Source organism: Leptosomus discolor, chromosome 8 (assembly GCF_034619465.1).
Source record: "Leptosomus discolor isolate bLepDis1 chromosome 8, bLepDis1.hap2, whole genome shotgun sequence".
In the NCBI taxonomy this organism is placed as follows: Eukaryota; Metazoa; Chordata; class Aves; order Leptosomiformes; family Leptosomidae; genus Leptosomus; species Leptosomus discolor.
The window spans coordinates 40,031,027-40,050,721 of record NC_141398.1 but is presented as its reverse complement, the minus strand read 5'-3'; the positions used below and the strand labels follow the sequence as shown (position 1 = coordinate 40,050,721).

The window sequence follows — 19,695 nt, the reverse complement described above, 5'->3', positions numbered from 1 at the left end:
CTATTCAACTGTAGCAAACCATATGCAGAGCTTATTGACTTGTCCTAACAGCTCAAAGGTCTCTCTGGTTCTGTACTAACGCTGCTGTACATGGCTGGTTCCCTTAAGGCTTAAGAACTGTTAGGCTGGTGTAAAGAGGGGGTGGAAGGTGGACAGGACTCGGCCAAGATCCCAGTAACATAAGTTGGGCTGGTAGGATGGAGGCTACTGTGCTTTGTATCATCTCTTGGCAGGTAAGGAACTGGTAGCTGGTGCTGTTAAAGTAAATGGCACTGGTGTTGGCTCCCCAAGGATGACCAGTGTCCTTGCCAGGAGAGGCTCTGGGTATGATGCACTTTGTGTTTAAGAAATGAAGACTAACCTTTTGAACCACTGTGTGCCTAGTTTGAAGTCTAGTCTGCTAGCAGGGAGAGAAGTGCCAGGATGGCAGACTGAACTCTTAAACAGCCACTGCATTACACAACTGTAAAAGGGGAGTTAAAAAATGCTAGCCTGAGTACTGCTAAACTACCCTGGCCCCCAGCAGTGCAGGGAGGGCTGTAGCTGACCTCTATCTCCAGTACAGTCTGCATTTTACTTGTTTGCAGTACTCCTAACTGCAGCAGTAGCAAAGGTCCCACCTCTTAGATGGGGCTTTGCACCCTGTTGAAGTAGACAGCGTTGGCTGGGTAAGAAGTGTCTTTAATAAATACAGCTTGGCCTCCAGTGTCTTTATTAAATATAGCTTGGCCTCCGGTGTTTTGTCATGCAAAAACTGCTGAGGGAAAAATACTGATAAAGCTAAACATGATGCAGAGCAATGCCTGAGTTCAGGGAAGAACTGTATCAACTGGAGAGTGTGCATCAAATGCTTAGCCTGCACAGAAATGCCTTTTATAGAGGTAAAAGGAAATATCTTGCTATACTGAGCTTACCTGAAAACCAGATGGATGGGCTTGTACTCTTTAAAATGCTCAGTGTTAACCAAGTATAGGTGAAGAGTTAGTGCTGTCAACATCTCCACCTGCCAGGTGTTTACTCTGAACCTCTAAGCTAAGAGCTAACAGCTGGATTTCTGCCCTCTTCATCTAGACAAGGAGCAGTTCTTGCCTTAGACTTCTGATGCTAAATGAGGGAACTCATGTGCTGTTCTGACAGTGTACAGCTGCCTTCCTAAAACAGCCATCAGGATGTCTGGGTTTTCCTAAGTCCTCTAGGAGAAGGTGGCAGTTGTGTTCAGAGCTCTCGGTGTAAGATAAGGCCACCCAAAACCACTTCTGCACTGTGGAAGATAACTTTGTTTATGTAGAGGTAGCTAAAAAGCCATGTGTCATAGGAGGGACAAGTGGGCCCATACTCAATCTTGCCATCTCTTCTTGCTCTGTAGAAGAGATGGCCAAAGGCTGACCTTCCCTTCCCAAGCACAGTTCCAGGCCATTCATTTCCAGAGCAGCCGGTTTCTAGTGTACCAGCTCTAGCAGCTGGTGCAAGATCCGTTTCTGTCCATAGCGCACGTGCAAAGCTTGCTGCTCCCTTCGACTCAGTTTCTCATAAACCTCCTTGTTATAAAGCAAGTCGTGCTCTGCTTTCAAGTCTGACCCGTAGGACTCCAGGGTCAGCAGCACGCTGTCATAGAGGAGCTTCTTGCAAGGGGTTTTAAGTCTGGAAAGAGCCTCGTTTGAAAGGGTAGAGTTTTCCTCTTCCTCACTGTCATCTTCCCAGCCATCTTGTTCCTTGTACTCCTTGAATTCTTCTTGAGACATGCACAGCACCTGTAATGACCCAGGCAAAGAGACAAGTTGCTGGCAGGGTGAGTACATGAGGCTTTCTCCTCTGCTGAAGTGTAGGTTTAGAGCCACATGGAGGAGGTGAGTTACTCCTCAGCTGCACTAATGGTGAGTGTGTCAAATGGGCTTAGCTACCACAGTAACTTGTGGGTTAGAAGAACATTCAAACAGCAAACCTGGGTCTTGGCAACAGTCTTAAAAGACATCTTAGCTGCTACCTACAAAGACGGAACAGCAGTGGCCATGGAGCCAGTCCAGACTGGTGTGTATGCACGTGTGGGTGGCTAGTTCAGGAAAGGAAGATTGCTCATGGTACCACACCCCCTACCACTTTTCATGCAGGAGTGTTAGTACCCAAATGGCTTTACATTTGTCCCCCCACCTCCAGCGAGCCATTCTGCATGCTGGTTTGCACAGCTGCAGTATGCTTGGTCTGTGCTCTTCCTTGTGTGGCTCTTCCACCATGTGGCAGTGCTTACCTTCAGGGTCATGGACAGCTCTTCCTCTGTCAGCACTTCATCCCAGCCAAGCACAAAGGCGCCTTCCTCCCCCACCATCTCCAGTTGGCACAAATAGTCCCACTGCTCTGAGACCAGCTGCTTCTCTGCTTCACTTCTGGCACCTGTTTTGAAGAGAGCAGAGCTGCAAACCCAACTTGGGTTGTGGTGGACAGGGTGGTGGTGAAGGGAGAAGGGGAAAGAGGAGGCAGAAAACACAAGGCGTAGCCCCAGCACCTGAAATGCTGTGGAAAAGGCTTATTTTTCATGTCCTCCTTGATCCCTGCTTCATTACATCACTATTTAGCAGAGATCCCCATCCTTGCCCAAGTAGCCACAAGTGCCACTCACACTGCAGTGCTGCCTTGCGTACTGTCACCATCTGGATGTCGGCCGTGTCATTGGTGTTGCCAGGGTAGGGCTCTGCGAAGCCGTACATGTGTAGGAGCTGCCAGTTGGCCATCTGCCCATATGTGTTGAAGATCTCTTGTCCCTTGCTGACGGGCCGTGTGGTGACCATCCGTAAGCATTGCTGCAAGCAGGGAGAGAAGAGGCTCTTAGAGCTGCCATGATCCTACCGCTTGGAAACAAGGTGTTTTGAAGAGGCTCAGGTGACTTTTAAGCTCTTCCCAGCTAAAGTCAGGCATGCACCAGGGGACTATGTTGAGCAAAATGGCTTCATATTAACAAGATCCAGTCCAGACTGGCTTGCTGCCCTGGCAGGTGACCATGCTGCTCTGGGTTCAGAGAGCCAGCCTCGCTGTGCCACCACTCCCCAAGGCCTGGTAGGGGAGAGGAACCAAACCGTGACTATGCCTGGCACAGCGGCTTCACACTCACGGGAGCGTATTCCAGGTTGGCGTTGTGGTTGGCCACGTGATTCAAAATATCTGCTACGGGCACCATCATTGGAGGATTTGGCCCATTCTCATCTTCATCTTCTTCCTCCAAAGGCTCCTGAAAGCTAAGACAAGGGTGGTGAAGACAAGCCAGGTGTACACCCTGTAGCACAGGGCAAACTTCACCTTACCATTCTCGTGCAACTGCAACCTTTAAGTAACACAGCCTATCATCTTTCCTATGATCCTGCTCCTTGCTGGAGCAAAGCCCTCTCTTCTCACCTGTAAGCCATGACAAATGCCACCAGCTGCTTGTACATCTCCAGCGTATGCAGGCTGGGGTCAAAGATGTTGGGGTGGGACTCCATGAAAGGCAGGATGATGGAGCTGTACTCCAGGTGGATGTTAGCCAGGTCCTTGTTCACAGCTTCTGGGATGCCTGTGCCCTGCAGGAGCCTTGTTCGCTCTTCTTCAGGCCTGTTGCAAGGAAAAGAGCAGGTTTATCTCCGTCTGCCCTAGTGAACAGGGTCTAAGACTTCTTCCTTCAAAAATCTCAGCTTCCTTGTGCTCTCCAGATTCATACTTTTTGGTTATGCCTGTAGTTAGCTCCACCACCAGGTCCCTCAGGCTACTGCCATTGACAGCAGGGGGTAGAATAGAGGAATGGAATCAGCCAGTGGGACCATATCCATCCCTCGTCAGCAGCCCCTGGACTATGCCTGCATTCAGCTGTCACACTGGGCTACCTTGCAGCCCTGCTTAGTTTCACCTTACCAGAACATGGGGTGATCCAGGCTCCTGAAGTCCTGCCAGAGGGAGAAATAAGGCTGCCACTGGGAGTTGCTGGTCGTGTACTCATGTAGCAGAGCTAGCAGGAGAGGCACCCACCCCGACTGGCTCTGCAGGGACTCCTGGGCTAAGGAACCAAAGACAATGCAGAAAAAGTAAGTTAATCTGACGTTTTAGTCTTTTCCTCTGAGAACAAGTCTTCCAAGGCCAAGCACAGGTCTTTCACTTCAGCCTGTGCTGGGGGCTTCTGCTTTTAGTCTGCAAGACCTTTCCAAGCTGGGGTTGGTCCTGAGCTGAAGCAGAACCAGCTTTACAGCTATGGGTAAGCCAGAACCCTCCCCTCAGCACGAGGCAAGAAAGGAACTGGGCTTTTCCCTAGGGCCCTAGGGAAAGCACCCCTGTAAACATCAGCGATAGTACAGCAACCACCTTTACTCTCTGCCAGCCATGGCTCCACGCTCCCTGCGGCAGTAAAGGGGTGCCTGGCCACCCCTCTTTCCTCCCTGGTGGCTCACAGCCCTGCCCTCCCTGCCCCCCATCCCCTACACCCCAGGCCCCTTCCCCTTGCTCCGGAACGAGCCCAAGCAGGTTGCCGAGGCCGGCAGAGCTGCCTGGCGCGGGGAAGGTGCTCACCTTCCTGCAGGAGCGCGTGGATGGAGCTGGTGTGCTGGGACAGCAGCACGCTGCGGGGGACGGTGCACAGGACCTCTCCCGCCTCCAGCTCCTCAGCGGCCACCATGCCATACCCCGCCACCGCCCCCTCCCTGCTCAGCCGCACCTGGGGCGAGAGGGCAGTGGTCAGTGGGGCCGGGGAAGGCAGCCCCGCCCCCCACCCCCCCCCCCCCCCCACCCCGCGTCCGCCCGCCTCACCTTGGGGCTCAGCTCCACCCCGGCCCGCCCGCACCACGCCAGGAAGCCGCAGAGGGGGTCGGCGCTGCCCTGCCCGCGGGCGCTGCTCCCGCTGGACGCCTGGGGACGAACAGGGCGGGGGTGAAGCGGGGGCACCCTTCCCGGAGCCCCCCGAGAGCCGGGGTCAGCCCTTCCCGGCTGCACTCGGGGCGGGGGTGCTGCCGGCGGAGCCCCGGAGCCGGCCGGTGTCCTCCCCCCGCCCCCCGGTACCTTGGGCCTCTTGGGTGCCGACGCCATGGCGCTGCGAACACGTGGTCCAGCACCACGTGAGCCCTGCCGGGCTCTTCCGGGTGGGCGGGGGCCCCACCGCTATCGCCGGGACGGTGGCCGCGGGGGTCCGAAAAGGAGGGAGGGAACTGCGGTGGAAACGCGCCGGGTGGCCCCGCCCTGTAGCTGCTTCTCCGAGGAGCCTGAAGGTCCCTCCATTTCTGTCTGGGGCCCTTGTATGGCCTCCCCGAGGGGTTTGGGGGGCTCCCGGCGCCACTCTGCAGGGTCCGGGGGCCTCCCGGGACTCCTCTGTGGGATCCAGGGACCACCGGGGGGTCCAGGGGCCTCTCCCTGCACCCCGCGGCCTCTGCTCCGCCACCCAGGTGTGCCCGCCCAGGACCTCGTGCACCTCAGGGGGCTCCGGTGCCGCTGCGGGGGCCGTGTCTTCGGGCACCGGTGGGGTTGCACCACCAGACACGGGTTAAAAGCAGCACACTCTAATTAATCAGGTTAATTAAGCTCACGGCTTTATTCAGTCAGCATCTCCCCACCCCGCTAACTGTCCATGCTGAGCTCTGCTCCCCTTTCTAGGGCCTTCCTGAGGCACACGGTCACCTCTCCAGCCCCTGGCTAATTAATCCTGGCCCAGTCCCATCAGAAGGGAAGGCAAATGCCCTCGCTGGTTGCTCTTAACAAAGCCAGTTAGTGCATGTGAGGTGCTTGAGGAGGCCTCATGAAGCTTTTTGGGGGACTGGGCTGTCCCTGTGGCTCTCCCCCATCCCATGAGCATTTGGGGTCAGCTTCAATCTTCTCCAGCCCCTTCCGAGCTGGGCTGGGGCTGGCAGGGTGGGTTCCCCGGGAGGAAAGGCCAGAGAAAATGACGGGTGGCCTTCAGAAGCCCCTCTGACCTTGCCACCGCCTCCCTCCCACCTCCAGCCCGGCCTTTCCGAGAACCGGCCCTGGGCCAAAACGCTGCCGTGACTCAGTTCGAAGTGAGGTGGCTGCAGCCGCAGGGCAGAGCACGGACCACTCACGACCACGGCCGCCGAGCAGGAGGCCCCGCTGCCGCCTCTCTCCTCTGGCCGCATCCCCCGGCCTTCCTGGGAGCGCTGCGGGGGTTCACAGCGGCCCCTGCAGTGCCCACTCGCCCGCCCTCCCTGCAAGCGCATCCCGACAGCGCTGGCGCTTCCCCGGGGCACGTGGCCGTGCCAGGATCGGTGCCCTGGTGCGAGGCCAGCCCGGCCCACGGGCAGCAGCCAGGTGCTGAGCCTGGCAGGTGCTGGTGGTGCGGCCGAGCAGGCTGAGGAGCTGGTGCCGGGCGCTGGAAAAGCAAGTTCAAAGCCCACTGCTGCCTGGTTATTATTTTCCCAGGCTGATGGGGTTGGCACCCACAGCCCCACCAGGCTCTCCTCCTCCTCCTCCTCGCCACTCTGGCTTTTGGCTGTCCCCAGGAGGACAATCCTGGTGGTCACCTCCCCCACAGTGACCCCATCGTTGCCTGAGGAAGAGGTGCCAGGGCAGGGCAGAGGTCCTTGCGGTGCTGCTCCTTGTGGAAGGATGCCCTCCACTGCGGTGGACTTGTTGGGGAGGTCTAGGGGTGGAAGAGGTCAACCCAAGTCCCTATGTCATCCCACTGGTGCCACAGGGAAGTGGGGTCCTCACTGCCTATCCTGAACATCCCCCCCTCCCCCACTCCAAACATGAGCCTGGATAGCTCAGCTGGGAGAGCATCAGACTTTTAATCTGAGGGTCCAGGGTTCAAGCCCCTGTTCAGGCGGAGGCTTTGTCCTTTAGGAGCCTGGGGGCAGGGGTGGCACCTCCTTCTGATGTCCCTGGGGGGGCTGCAGGCTCCCCACCCACCTTATTTTCCCACCATCATCTCCCTGAGGGCCTTTCCAGGGCTGGCTCCATCCTCTTCTTGGGGGTACTTGCAAAAGAAGAAATAGGATAGATAGGAGGGAGAGACAGCAAAGCTGGAGGGAAGGAAGCCAGGGCTGGACAAGAGCATTGAGTGGGGAACTGCAGGGCTCAGGAGTGCCCCACCCCAGGGTTTTGGGGATGGAGAGCTGTTGGGGACAGCCCTGGGGCTGAGTGTGGTTGAACCTTGAGCTTCACTGGAGGCCCGTGGTTCCTTCTACCTGCTTCTCGCCATGCCCCACACCCTAATTTGCACCTTTGGGTGTTCCCTGTGGAGCTCCATTTTGGGGTCCATACAGGTGCACGCTGAAACCCTGCTCTGCTTTGAGGGACAGCTGCTGCGAGCCCCATGCTCCCCCAGATGGGGCTGCGTCGGTGGCTGGGGACGCCAGCCAGGCAGTGCCAAAGCAGCCCTGGGCAGGGATATCCCATGCCCGCTGCATCCCTCATCCATCACACAGTCCCCAAACCAGCCCCCACTGCCCACCTCAGCTCAGGCAGATGCTCCTGGGCAGCCACCCCTGGTGCCCTAGCCTTTGCAGGGCTGGAGGATGGTGGTGTTTTTGCAACGAGACACGGTACCCGCATCAACCCACGAGCTTATTTTATTGGCCTGATGAACTTTGCTTCCCAGCGGCTCCGATCCCTTCCACGCGCGCATCGCACAGCTCCGGCCCGCGCCTCAGTCGTCATTCATTTCTTGCCAGCAAGAAAACAAAGAGATAATAAATAGGAAGCTTATTTGCGGAGGAGGCCCAGGGTACGGTCTCGGGCAGGGCTGCGCCTGGCCCCAGCCGCGGGGGGGGAGGGGGGGGACGGTGGGCGGGCTGCAGGCAGACAAGCAATTGCCCCACAGGCAGGACAGCCTGGCCCTGGGGCCATGGACACTGTGGGGCTGGGGGGAGCCGCCGTCCCAGGGAGGGGGTGGAGGGGATATAGCAATCTCTATTTAATTACATTAAAATAGACTATTTTAAAAAATTATTTCTAGTAGTTAAAAAAATGTGTCGTGGTCCATCCAACCCCAGCGGGGCCATGGAGCTGCTCCGGCAGCCCCGCGGGTTTGGGGACATGCCAGCTGGTGCGGGGACAGACCCCAGCCCACCTCACCCCCGAGGGCAGCCCCATCCCAGGAAGGGGGAGTCTGTCGCAGTGGGTGCCCAGGGTGGGTGCTAGCTGACAAAAGCAGGGGCAACGTGTCCCCCACCAGCCCCACTGCTCTGTGAGTCACAGGCAGACCAAAGGCAGGGGAGCGGGCACCCTCCCAGACCCCACAGCCAGGCTGGACCCTCACTCCAGGGGCTTAAATGACATGGCAGCAGTTGAACTGCCCCAGGGAGAGGAGGCTCTCCTTGGAGCCCGGCCGGATTTTGAAGGCCAGGGCTTTCTCGCAGAGTGGGAACTGCAGGAGCCTGTCCCGCAGGCTGCCCCCCTTGCTCTTGCCCGGGTCCAGCTTGATCACATTCTCCACGCCCCCCTCAGTGCCCCATGGGCCCGAGCTCTCCACCGACTGCCTGGCTGGACTGGTGGGTGCTCCCTGTCCTGGGGACTTGTCCGCAGGGCTCGGGAGGGTATCAAGGGGTGTCTCTGCCCCTAGCACCTGGTGGACCCCAGCAGAGCTGCTTTGGGGTGATGGGATGGCTCCCCTTTCCCCGGGGCGCTCTCCTGAGGAGCCCCCAGGCTCTGTGTCCTCCTCCTTCCTATGGGGCTCAGCTCCAACCCCCCGCATAACCAGGGGACCCCGGCCCCCGCTCACTCCCTTCCCAGTCCAGGCCGCCCCCGGGCGCCCTCCCCGGCCCCCCAGCTCAGCCCCTGGCCCCCACACCTCCCCACGGCTGGGTGGGCGGCGGGCGCGCAGGAAGGCTCGCATCTGCTCCTGGTTCAGAGAGCTGCTCTTCCTCTCCATGGTATTGGGCCTCCCCTCCTCCTCCTCATCTTCCTCCTCTTCCTCCTCACAGATCTGCTGCAGGGCCGGGGTGCTCTTGGTGATGGTGGTGTCAACGGCAGGGACCTTCAGCAGAGTCCTGGGGGGCTGCCGGCCACCCACGTCGCCTCCAGTGGGCAGGGGGGGCAGCCGGGAGCCTGTGGCAAGGCCGCCTGGCATGTCTGTGAACGGTAGGAGGCCGCCAGCGCTGCCCATGGGGCTGAATGTGTCTGATAAGTTGGTCCTGAGAAAGGGGAATGATGGAGGTTTGGTGTTGGCACCCAGCTGGGCAGCACAAGGGCTGCAGTGAGGAAGGGGACGGGGGACAGGGCAGGACCCTGCACTGGGGACCTGGGGTAGCATGGAGGGGATATAGGACGGTGGCCAGCAGGGGGGCTCACCTGCTCTGCACCTCCTTGGCCAGGTTGTAGACAAGGCTGAGGCGGTGGCCCTGCTTCTCCTGCTTCTCCCGCAGCATCCTCTCCGCCAGCAGGAAATACGTGGCTGTGATGTGGTTGTAGCGATCAGCTTCCAGCGCCCTGCACGGGACCGAGGGACCCACGTCAGTGCACTCAGAGGGACCCCCAGAGCCCTTCGCAGGGGCTCCCGCCTCGGCATCCCACCCCGTCACTCACTCCTGGATGGTGTCCCGATCCGCAATGTTCCCGCACGTCATGGCCTGGAGGATGATTTCGTGCTCCTCCTCGGACACACGCTTGTGGGAGGTGAGGGGCAGCAGGCAGCGGCTGGCAGGGGATGGGTCCACCCCCTGCAGCCATGTGTGGCCCTCGATCTGCTCCAGGGAGGCTCGCTGCTTCGGGTCCCGCTGCAGCATCCTGGAGATGAGACTGCGGGGGAGAGGAGTGATGCTGCAATCCTGCAGCAGCACGCAAACCCCAGACTCAGCAGCTTTACCCCCTTTTCCCATCCCAACTTCCAGACATCCCCCGGGAACAGATCACCCACCCCCAGGGGCAGCAAGTCAGGGTCCAGGGGGTTCCAGTGTGGCAGGGCGGGGGGGAGGTGCTTACTCAGCGCACTGTGCCGAGATGTGTGGGGGGACGGTGTAGCGGCAGTCCATGATCATGGTGAGGGTCTCGCTGTCGTTGGCCTCCTGGAAGGGGGGGTGGCCGCACACCAGCATGTAGAGGATGACCCCTAGGCTCCAGATGTCTGCAAGAAACAGCAGCAGTTCAGGTTGCACCCACCATGACCCAGGAGAGCACCCTGATCCCAGGGACCCTGGTGGGGCCACCCCACCAGCCCCCACTGCCAATCCAGCTGAAACCAGTGCTCAGTGGGATGCTCCTTGGAGGTAACAGCTCCCAGGTCCACCCTCACGGATGGAGGGACCACAGCCCCACCAAGGTGAGGAAGGACCTTCCCCATCCCCACATCTCAAGGGGCTTCACCAAAGCAGTTGAGGTCTTATCCCCTTTCCCAGGTGGTGACAGGGAAGCCAGCCCTGAGCTCTGTCCCCCCCGCAGTCACCCACGCACAGCAATGTTTCATGTCATTACTCAGCTTCCCACTTCCCAAACAGGCCCCACAACCATCCTGCCACTGGGCTGTGCCGGCGGGGACACCACAGTGATGGGACAGGGATGCGGCACCGATCTGGGCTCTCCAGCTGCCTACAGCTGTGTGGGCACTAGCCAGAGCAGGATCACTGCCCTGCCCTGGGCACAGGGTTGGAGCCAGCGGCATCTTCTTCACCTGATCCTCCTGACAAGTACACAGACTCTCTGCAAAAGCACTTTTTTAGGATGCTGAGCACGCCCCAGGGCTCTCCATTAATACCTTCAGCTTCTTAAGTCAAGTGCCTGTGTTTGAAATGTTCTCATCTGCGCCAGATTTCTCCCTTTGCAGAGCCACCAGCTTATTTTTCTACTGTCTCCCCAAGCCATCCCTGTTCCCAACTCCAGAGCTGCCTTTCCCTCAGCCGACACTGGGCTTTTTATTTTAGGGGCTCATGTTTTGTTTTGCTAAATCCTCCTGCCCCAAATTCCAGTGGAGCTGACTCAGGTCCCGCTTCCTCCCCACATCACCTCTGTCCCAGCAGAGCCTCTTGGTGCCCCTAGCCCCCCTGTACCCAGGGAAGGAAGGGTGCTGGGAGCCAGGGAGAGGAAGCGGTTTTCAGGGCAGGGATGGAGCAAAGGAAACTTTCAGAGCTCCTCCGCCCAAACAGCAGCATCCCCAACAGGTTTCCTTCCGGTAACACCCCTCCCAAATAACCACTAGAGCCGGCTTGCTGGCTGCTGTGCCCTCACTGAGCACTAGCGGATGCCACGCCAGGCTCACAGCCTGCTTGGGCTTTTTCGCCTCCCTGTCAAGAACCATCGCTCTGGGGGAATCTCAGCGGGTGCAGGGATGGCCTCCGCAGGGAGGACCAGCTCATGCCACAGCAGGGCTAGGCAGCCGAGCAGCTAAGGATTGCCCCCTGCAGGGACAGCACTACCACCAGGGCACGGGTGTTCCCAGGATAAGGTGGTACCCGGCTGGGAGGACCATGCTTCGGACAAGGGACAGGAGGGAGGCAGGTCCGTGGCTGCACCCCACTGCATTACCGACAGCTGGGGCATCGTACTCATCCCCGAGCAGGATCTCGGGTGCGGAGTAAGCCAACGAGCCGCAGCTGGTGTTGAGCATCTTGCCAGGTTGGAAGCGGTTGCTGAAGCCGAAGTCGGTGAGCTTGACCACCCCCTGCTCCTGGAAGAAGACCACGTTCTCGGGCTTGAGGTCACGGTGCACCACGTGGAGCTTGTGGCAGTAGGAGATGGCGTGGACGATCTGGGCGAAGTAGTGCTTGGCCCGTGCCTCGGCCAGCCCGCCCTCGTGCCGCATGATGTGGTCGAACATGTCCCCACCGTCGCCCAGCTCGAGGATGAGGTAGAGCTTGGCGTGGGTGTCGATGACCTCGTAGAGGCGCACCACGTTGGGGTGCTGGACGAGCTTCATGCAGCGCACCTCTTGCAGGAGCTGCCCTGCCGCCTCCCCCGCCAGCTTGCTCTTGTCTATCACCTTGACGGCCACCCGCTGCCCAGTGAAGACGTGCCGCGCCAGCTTCACCACCGCAAAGTGGCCCTTGCCCAGCGTGCGCTCCAGGTCGTATAGCCCCGCGATCTTCCCCTCGCCACAGCCCTGCGCCCCGGCCATGGTGGCAGCGTCAGGCAGGGATGGGCATCGGGCACTGTGAGATGGGGGAGCCGCTGAGCAGTGTGGGGTGAGGGATGGGGCACCCCCGAATAGCAGGTCCCCCAGCACTGTGGACAACAGGATCCCCAGGACATCAGAGTCCCCAAAACCCTGGGCAGCCTGGATGCCTCCGACACCCCACCTCCCAGTCTCCAGCACCTCAGGACCTGGGCACCCATCTGTACCCCCACCTCCCAGTCCCCAGCACCCTGGACATCCCAAAACTCCCACCTCCACTCCTCAGCACCCTAGGGTACCCCAATACCCCTACATCCAGGTCCCCAGCACCCTGAGCACCCCAATACCCTCACCTTCAGTCCCCAGCACCCTGGACACCCCCATACCCCCACCTCAACTCCCCAGCACCCCAGGGCATCCTGATACCCCCACCTCCAGGTGTCCAGCACTGCAGCACTCTGGGCACCCCAACACTCCTCCCTCCAGGTTGCCAGCACCCTGGTCACCCCCATACCCCTACCTCCAGGTTGCCAGCACACTGGTCACCCCAATACCCTCCACTCCCCAGCACCCTGGTTACCCTAATACCCCTACCTGCAGGTCTCCAGCACCCCTGTCACCTCCATATTGCCGATCTCCAGGTCCCCAGCACCCTGGTCATCCCAATACCCCTACCTCAAATCCTCCATCACCCTGGGATCCCCTGTACCTTACCTCCAGGTCCCCATGAACCCAGCACTCTGGGTACCCCCATACCCCTACCTCCAGGTCTTCAGCACCCTGATCACCCCCATACCTTCACCTCCACTCCCCAGCACCCTCATCACCCCAATACCCCTACCTCCAGGTCTCCAGCACCCTTGTCACCCCCGTATTGCCAATCTCCAGGTCCCCAGCACCCTGGCCATCCCAATACCCCTACCTCCAGGTCTCCAGCACCCCTGTCACCCCCGTATTGCCAATCTCCAGGTCCTCAGCACCTTGGGCACCCCAATATCATACCTCCACTCCCCAGCACACCCGTCACCCCCATACTCCCACCTCCACTCCCCAGCCCCCCGGGCACCCCAACACTCCACCACCAGTCCCCATCACCTCAGCCCCCCGGGCACCCCAATACCCACCCCCAGCACCCTGCTCACCCGCATACCCCCCCCCCGGTGCGCCCCGCCGGAGCTGCACTCACCCGGGCAGCGGATCTGGGGCCGCCGGGGCTGCGGCTGCCCGGGCGCGCCCGCCCCGCTGACGTCAGGGCGGCTCCGGGCTCGCGCCTTAAAGGGCCCCGTCCGCCCCCCACCGGGGCTGAGGCCTGGGCGATGCTCATCTCACCTCACCTCCCAGGCGGAGACCCCGGGCAGCACTGCCCGCGGCCCTCAGCTGACGCCAGCCCCCGAGCGAGGCCCTTGGCCGGCTCATTAGTGCCCGTTTGGGGTGGCATTAGCGGTAACAAGGGTCAGTAACGAGCTAAATGAGCCGCCCGCCCACCAGGCCGCTTCCAGGAAGGGAGGACGAGCCCCCTGCCCGGGCTTGTCTCCCGAGGGTCCTGCCATGGCACAGGCTCTTGCCCAGGCTGCCCGCTCAGAGACGCTGCCGACCTGCTCCATTGCCCACTCCCACCCTCGCTCAGGGCCAGAAGCTCCGAGCCAGGGCTGGGGACGCAGCCCTGTCACCCCCCCTGTCCCTGTCCCCCCTGCTGGCTGTGAGCCTTCTTTTCCTGGAAGCGGCCCAGCGAGCGGCCGACCACCTCATTTAGCTCGTTACTGGCCATAGGGATGCGCACAAAGCAGATGTTGCTCCTGCAGATTAAAAAGCTCTCTGCGCGGCCGCCCTTGTTACTGCTAATGCCTTCCCAGAAGTCCTCCGCCCGCAGCCTGCAAACAGGCCCTAATGAGCTGGGCCGAGGGCTGTGCTCGGGGGCTGGCGTCAGCCGAGGGCCGGGGGCAGCACAAAGCGGGGACCCGACCCCCCCTGGGGTCGAGGATGGAGGATCAAGCTGCCCAGCAGCTCCTACCACAGGAATGGGGCTGGATGGGGCACTCAGCACCCACCCTGGCTTCAGGATTGGGAATAGGACTGGGACTAGGAAGAGGGCAGCTCCCAAACCTGCCCCCAACCCAACATGGGTCCTCACCCATGCATGTGGGGTGCAGGAGGCAGCTGGGTGCTGTGCAGGGGGTGGTCCTGGCTGTGTGTGGTGCACTGGGGGACCCAGCCAGGTGTTGAGTGTTTCCTGCAGCTGGAGGAGAAGGGACATGGCAGATGAGCCATTTGCCAGTCCTGTGCTCCGTCCCTTCCAAGCCAGCCTGGTCCTTGGGTGCTGGGACAGGGTGCGCAGTGGGGCAGAAGGGGGACAAGAAAGGAGCCCCAGGGCTGGCACTGCTGCCAGGAGCAGTGTCTCACACTCCGCTGGGGACAGGCCCGGGGGGTCCTCCCTGGCTGTGCAGGGTTTGGGAGCAGCCTGGCAAGGGCAGAGCCTGGGCCACCAGCCTCCCTTGCTGGGTAGGTCATGGCCACTGAACCCCTCTCGTGTCTTATCCTCCCTGTTTTCTTGCAGGGCTGAAGCCACACAAGGGCAGAGGTGCTTCCAAAAGGAGCTCATCTGAGCTGCTGACCTGGGAGTGGGCAGTCTTGGGGGGTGTAGAGGGAGATGCTGTCAGGAAGCAGAGGAGTTGGTGGCCACTGGATGCCTGGGCAATTAGCCACCTTGTGTGTGCATCTGGGGATTCGAAGGGCAAGGTGATTCCTTTCTGGCTCCTGGCACTGGGGTTTCTAGCAAACAGCTCTCAGATCTGCTGCTGTCAGCACAGGAGGGGACTGTGGAGGCTCCGTAAGCAGCATCTCCCACCACCTCTTTTGGCTGACCCTCCATTACTGGCTCCTCTCCACTAATGAAAGGCCTGTGCATGTTGGGGTCGGGTCCTTCTCCTGACGGGGTGCTGTGCAGGTCTGTATCTGTTTGCACAATTGCCTGTTGTACACATGCCAATGCTGCTTTGAAACCCTCAGTTGAAAAAGCAAGAACAGGCATGTGGTGCACTGCGATGCTGCACCCATAACACGTCCCCTGCAATTCTGGCCCACGACAGGCAGCAGAGATGCTACTTCTCCCAGTGCCTGGCCCCGTGACTGAGGCTGCATCAGGCTGGCTGCAGCTCCCTTTGGGTTTTGGAGTGGCCCTCAAAGGTCTCTGCACTGAGAAGCTCAAGGAGCCGGATACGATGGCTGTGAAAGCCAGCATTGGGGCTGAGGGGAACTGAGCAGCTGGTTTCTTCCTTCCCACAGTGGAGTCAAGCTTGGGATGCGCAAGGGAGCTCCTGGGAGAGCGCCTGGCTCTGGGGAGCTGCAGGTTTTCCAAAGGATACATGAAAGAGAGATGCAATTAGCAGAGGTGGGAGCCTGAAGAATCTGTGGATGGTGAGTCGTCATCAGTTGGGAGGACTTCTGGAGGCCCTGGACTATGGCTGGGTGCCTGCCAGCAGCTATGGGTGGGCAATATTCCCTTCAAAAACCGGTAGAGAGCTCAGCGTGTCTTTGGCAAGGAGCCTGTAGCCCTGGTTTTTCTCTAGCCGTGAACTAGATGTCCTCAGGCTGAAGCCTCGGCACTGCTCAGGCATGGCTGGGAAGGGAAGTGGCCTGGAAGGGCAGTGGCGATGGCTCCCAAGAAACTTGGGAATTTGGGGCCAGTGGGGATCTATTCCTCCCTGCAGCCACGTGGGGTGCAGAGAAGGAGTCCTCCCTCCCGCATGTCGCCCTGCTAGCTGCCTCTCTGTCCAGACAAAGCCCGGTTTCCAGAGAAGCCCACCTACCTGGTAGTTAGCAGAGTCATGTGGCTGCAGCACTTAATTAATAAAAAGCCGATATAAATTCCAGTAAGCATGTGGAGAGGAGGACATTGAGGCAGAGATCGGTAGCGGTGCTCCCAGCAAGCTTGGTGGAGCAGCGAGCGGCAAGACCCTCTCCGCTCAGAGAGGTCAGTGCTTACAACGGGAAGGGTTTGGGGGTGTTTGGGGTACGATACCCACAGCCATGGGGCTCCCCATGGCGTGGAGGAGTCTCTCCTGGCAAAGAGCTGGGCTGGTTTGCAGGGATGGGGAGGTGAGGAGTGGCCAGCACAGCTCTGGGCTGCTGGAGCCAGGGCTGGAGCTCCAAGGCTGCCAAAGCAGCAGGTGCTGGGTTTCACAGGACTCTGCTGCCAGCAGCAACTGGGGTCCCCCCTCTCAGCCCCTTTTCTTTCACTCCCTAAGAGCCCCCCTGCTTTTTACAGCCTTCAGGCCCCCAAAGCCCACAGCCTGACCCTCCAGCACGTGCTGTCCCCCAGCTCAGCTCGCCCAGTCCTTCCCCCAGCCTGTGGTACTCCTCCTGCCGAGCCCCCTCCAGCCCAGCCTCGCCCTCTTCTCACCATTACAGCTTCACCTTCACCTTCCTCCTTTCTGCTGGGTCCCCTGAGCAGGGAGGCGGGGAAGCAAACCCTGCACTAGGGCCAGGTGAAAACCCCAGGCTGGTCCAACCAGGGGGACATCTCCTGATGGTGGTGTCAATGTCCCAAGCAGAGGAGGCTTTGCATCCAAACATTTCCTCGCACAGAAGCTGTGCAGGTGAGTGCCAGTGGGGTTTTTCAGGTGACTGGGTAGCACAGAGGGGCTGGAGCCCCCTGCGAGGGCCATGCTCTCTCTGCCAGCCTCCGCATTACACTTCATCTTCTCAAAGCCCCACGTTTGTTTATTGTGCCCAGACCCTGTGGTTTGGTTGCAAAGAGTTGTGGCAAAGCAGTCTGTCATTTCCCAGAGACTTCTGGGGAGATTCCTTTTGCAGCTGCTCCAACTGCAATGTGCAGGAGGTCTGTTGTGTTTCAAGCACGTAATGTTGCTCCTGCCCGTTCCCTGGGCTCCTGCCTGCCGTGCTGCAAAGCTGCCCATGAGGCTGGGCAGGGAAACGTGGCTCCAGGGCTGGCAGCTGGAGAACAGGGGGAGAAAGCAGGCTTGGGAGAGGGAGGCGTTACAGAGGAGCTGGGCAAGAAGCAGGGAGGTGCTGGGCCATGAGTCGTGCTGCTGTCAGCACTGCCGTGGAAAAGGGCATGGGATGGAGCTGGTGGTGGGTACATGGCTACCTTGGTGGTGGCTCTTGGGGACCTCATAGGATCCCAGTGCTGGCTGTTGTCTGCAAAGTTCTGGTTGCGTGCCCTAGCCTGGATGCAGACCAGGCGGTAAATATTAGCTTCTGGTCTTTAAAACTAGTGGCATTTCCACAGTCTGTGAGCGCAAGTGCCTGTCAGGAGCCGTGTTGGAAGGTTCGGCCACATCCTGTACATGTGCAGGCGGTGAATGCGTAGCACCACGATGGTCTGGTGGCTGCTGAAGGCTGTGCGTGCCCTGAACCACTGCAAAAAATCAAGTCTCAGTCCATCCTCTGCTGACATTGTGAATGTACCTGCATGTGGGGTGCCCCATGGCATGCTCGTTAGCTCTGGAGGGCCCACCTGAAGCTCCCAGGTGTGTGGTGGCCCAAGAAGGGCTTTCAAGTCTGAGAGCAAACAGCCCAGGGTGGTGGCTGCGCTGGCAGAGGCTGCCCCTCGCCAATGACACGGTGCAGCTCGGGGGTGATGGTGGAGGCGGGGGCCAGGCCAGGCTGCCAGCAGGTGGGCTGACACTGGCAGGGACCCCTCTGTGCAGGTTGTCCCCCAGGACCATGCTGAATGTGCTGCTGCTGTGCTGTGGGCTGCTGCAGGGGATCCAGGCCATCCTCACCGCTGACCTCAGCTGTGGCCACCTGCAGAAGGTGAGCGGTGGGCTGGAGGGTGCAGACAGAGCCCGCTACTCCAGCCTGCTACGGAAAATCAAGGAGGTGTCTGCGGACCCAGCGGGTGAGTCCTGTGCTTCCCCCCCAGCTCTCCCACTGCCCCTCATCAGCTGCTTGCTGCCATGCCCAGGGCCCCAAAAATGAAGTGGGGACCCCAGGCCCGGACGCAGGGGATCCCCTTCAAGCAATGTGGCTTCTCCGATCTAGTGAGAGCAGCCTGGCGGCCCACAGGGAGTGAGCGGCTTATTTTTGTGGGGACACATGACCACGGGGAGCAGAATCAGAGCTGACCCCCCACCCAGCAGCCTCCTTGTCCAGCCTCTCTGTATCTCACAGGAGCTCTCCCCAGGCTGGGGTTTGAGCAGATGGCCCCGGAGGTCCAAAAAGACGACGGTGACCTCGTGTGGAGAGGCAGTGTGCCAGAACCGCAGGTAACACTCCCCAAGCTTTCTTACAGACACCCCAAAGAGCGGGAGCAGCCTTCTCTGTGCCCTTAGGGACAGAGGTGGTTTGGAGCCCAACGTGGTGCTGCCTGGGAAGGGAGTATCTGTTTGTTGCCCGCTGGGGGGCAGCCGGGGCTGGGATGAGCTGAGGCTGCCCAGAGCTGCAAGGGGCTCCGGCACTCAAAGGAGGGTGGTCAAAGCTTGCACCTCTGCAATCCGTTTAATTAACCTCAAGTGCAGCCCAGGAAGCCTCAGCAGAGCAGGTGCTCACCAGGCAGTGCCGCGTCTTGGACCCCGGTGCCTCTGTTCAGGCAGAAAGGCACAGCACCCTTCACTAAAGTTGGGGCTGTGCTTCAAAAGAAAAGTGTGCATAAAGGCCTCAGGACCTGGTGGATGAGGCAGTGATGCCTGCAGAGGGCTCAGCAGTGATTTCCGAGCCTGGAGTTGAGCATGACAGAGCTCTCCGCTGCCAACAGTGGCAGGTTTCAGCAGCCACTCTTGGCTCTCTCCCACGCAAGTTCTTTATTGCTGGCACAGTGGTCCAGCACTAACTCTTTCCCTCCTCTTCCTCCTTTGTCAGGCTTCCTCCACAGAACTGCAAGCCGCGGGCCGCGAAGAGCGCTCCCCTCGCCGCTGTGTCCGCCTCCTGGAGTCCTGCCTTGGGCAACAGGTCCCCTGCTGCGACCCCTGCGCCACTTGCTACTGCCGCTTCTTCAACGCTTTTTGCTACTGCAGGAAAATCAGCACCAGTTTCCCCTGTGGCAAGAACTAGCGCCGTGGGGTTGCCTGCTTCTTGCCCACGCTTGTGTTGCCTCTTCTCCTCTGCAGCTCTAATAAACTTGCTGTTAGCAAAGTGCTGGGTGGGAATGGTTCAATGTGTCTGCTTGGGGTCTTGGGCAAGAGAGTTAGCAGCCAGTGTACCTGCACCCAGGTTGGCACTGTGTCCACACAGCCAGGGTACCCCTGTGCCAAACAAAAGAGATTTATTTTTTTCCAGAGCAGCTCCTGTCTCAATGAGTCGTCTCTCAGCAGGAAGGGTGCTCCAGCAGGTGACATTTTGACTGCTTGCTTGTGTTCCTTCTCCAGCCAGCAGCACTCAGCATGGCCCAGGGTGCTTTAAACCCAGGGACCAAAGGGGATATGACCTTCCCTTCCTCCACCGCTAACCCATATGCCACCAGGCGGTAAAAAAGCGGCCGTGGAGGCTGTGCAAAGCACTATGGAGGCGAACCCCATGATCTGTGAAAGAACTCCGCAATCAAAGTTGATTGTGAAGCAGGTATGTTTATTACAGCTCTGCAGCGCTGGGTGCAGCGAGGGTCAGGTGCCCTAAGGATGCTTGCACCCCAAGTCGCGGTAATTGCCTCCTATTTAAAGCAACAAAACTTACATATTCACAAGATTGCGTCATCGCCTAGTACATATTTATCACTCTGTTCCGCTTCGGATGCAAAT

At 59.6% G+C, this 19,695-nt stretch overlaps 3 protein-coding genes and 1 non-coding gene across 5 annotated transcripts; 2 read left to right on the top strand and 2 right to left on the bottom strand.

Moving 5' to 3' along the window:
• Positions 1-1,425: 1,425 nt before the first annotated feature.
• Positions 1,426-5,037, bottom strand: SETD6 (SET domain containing 6, protein lysine methyltransferase). Its single transcript, XM_086469370.1, has 9 exons — positions 5,011-5,037; positions 4,762-4,860; positions 4,525-4,669; positions 3,877-4,018; positions 3,385-3,579; positions 3,104-3,227; positions 2,615-2,795; positions 2,246-2,388; positions 1,426-1,751 (listed from the first exon to the last, which is right to left on the bottom strand). The coding sequence occupies exons 1-9, from the start codon at positions 5,035-5,037 to the stop codon at positions 1,440-1,442; spliced, it is 1,368 nt and encodes a 455-aa protein (XP_086325496.1). The 3' UTR covers positions 1,426-1,439.
• A 1,674-nt stretch (positions 5,038-6,711) lies between these two features.
• Positions 6,712-6,784, top strand: TRNAK-UUU (transfer RNA lysine (anticodon UUU)). The gene has a single exon. It is a non-coding gene; the product is annotated as a tRNA-Lys (tRNA).
• A 1,443-nt stretch (positions 6,785-8,227) lies between these two features.
• On the bottom strand, positions 8,228-12,004 carry LOC104354280 (SNF-related serine/threonine-protein kinase-like). The gene is made up of 5 exons (XM_009961153.2): positions 11,416-12,004; positions 9,880-10,021; positions 9,484-9,696; positions 9,250-9,387; positions 8,228-9,092 (listed from the first exon to the last, which is right to left on the bottom strand). The coding sequence occupies exons 1-5, from the start codon at positions 12,002-12,004 to the stop codon at positions 8,228-8,230; spliced, it is 1,947 nt and encodes a 648-aa protein (XP_009959455.2).
• Positions 12,005-17,686: 5,682 nt separating this feature from the next.
• Positions 17,687-19,012, top strand: AGRP (agouti related neuropeptide). 2 transcript variants are annotated; one of them, XM_086469413.1, is made up of 4 exons: positions 17,687-17,861; positions 18,134-18,228; positions 18,501-18,503; positions 18,821-19,012. In XM_086469413.1, the coding sequence occupies exons 1-4, from the start codon at positions 17,687-17,689 to the stop codon at positions 19,010-19,012; spliced, it is 465 nt and encodes a 154-aa protein (XP_086325539.1). The 2 variants fall into 2 exon arrangements, with proteins under 2 accessions (XP_086325539.1, XP_086325540.1); XM_086469414.1 differs by lacking the exon at positions 18,501-18,503 and having other exon boundaries at positions 18,137-18,228.
• The last annotated feature ends 683 nt before the right edge of the window (positions 19,013-19,695 follow it).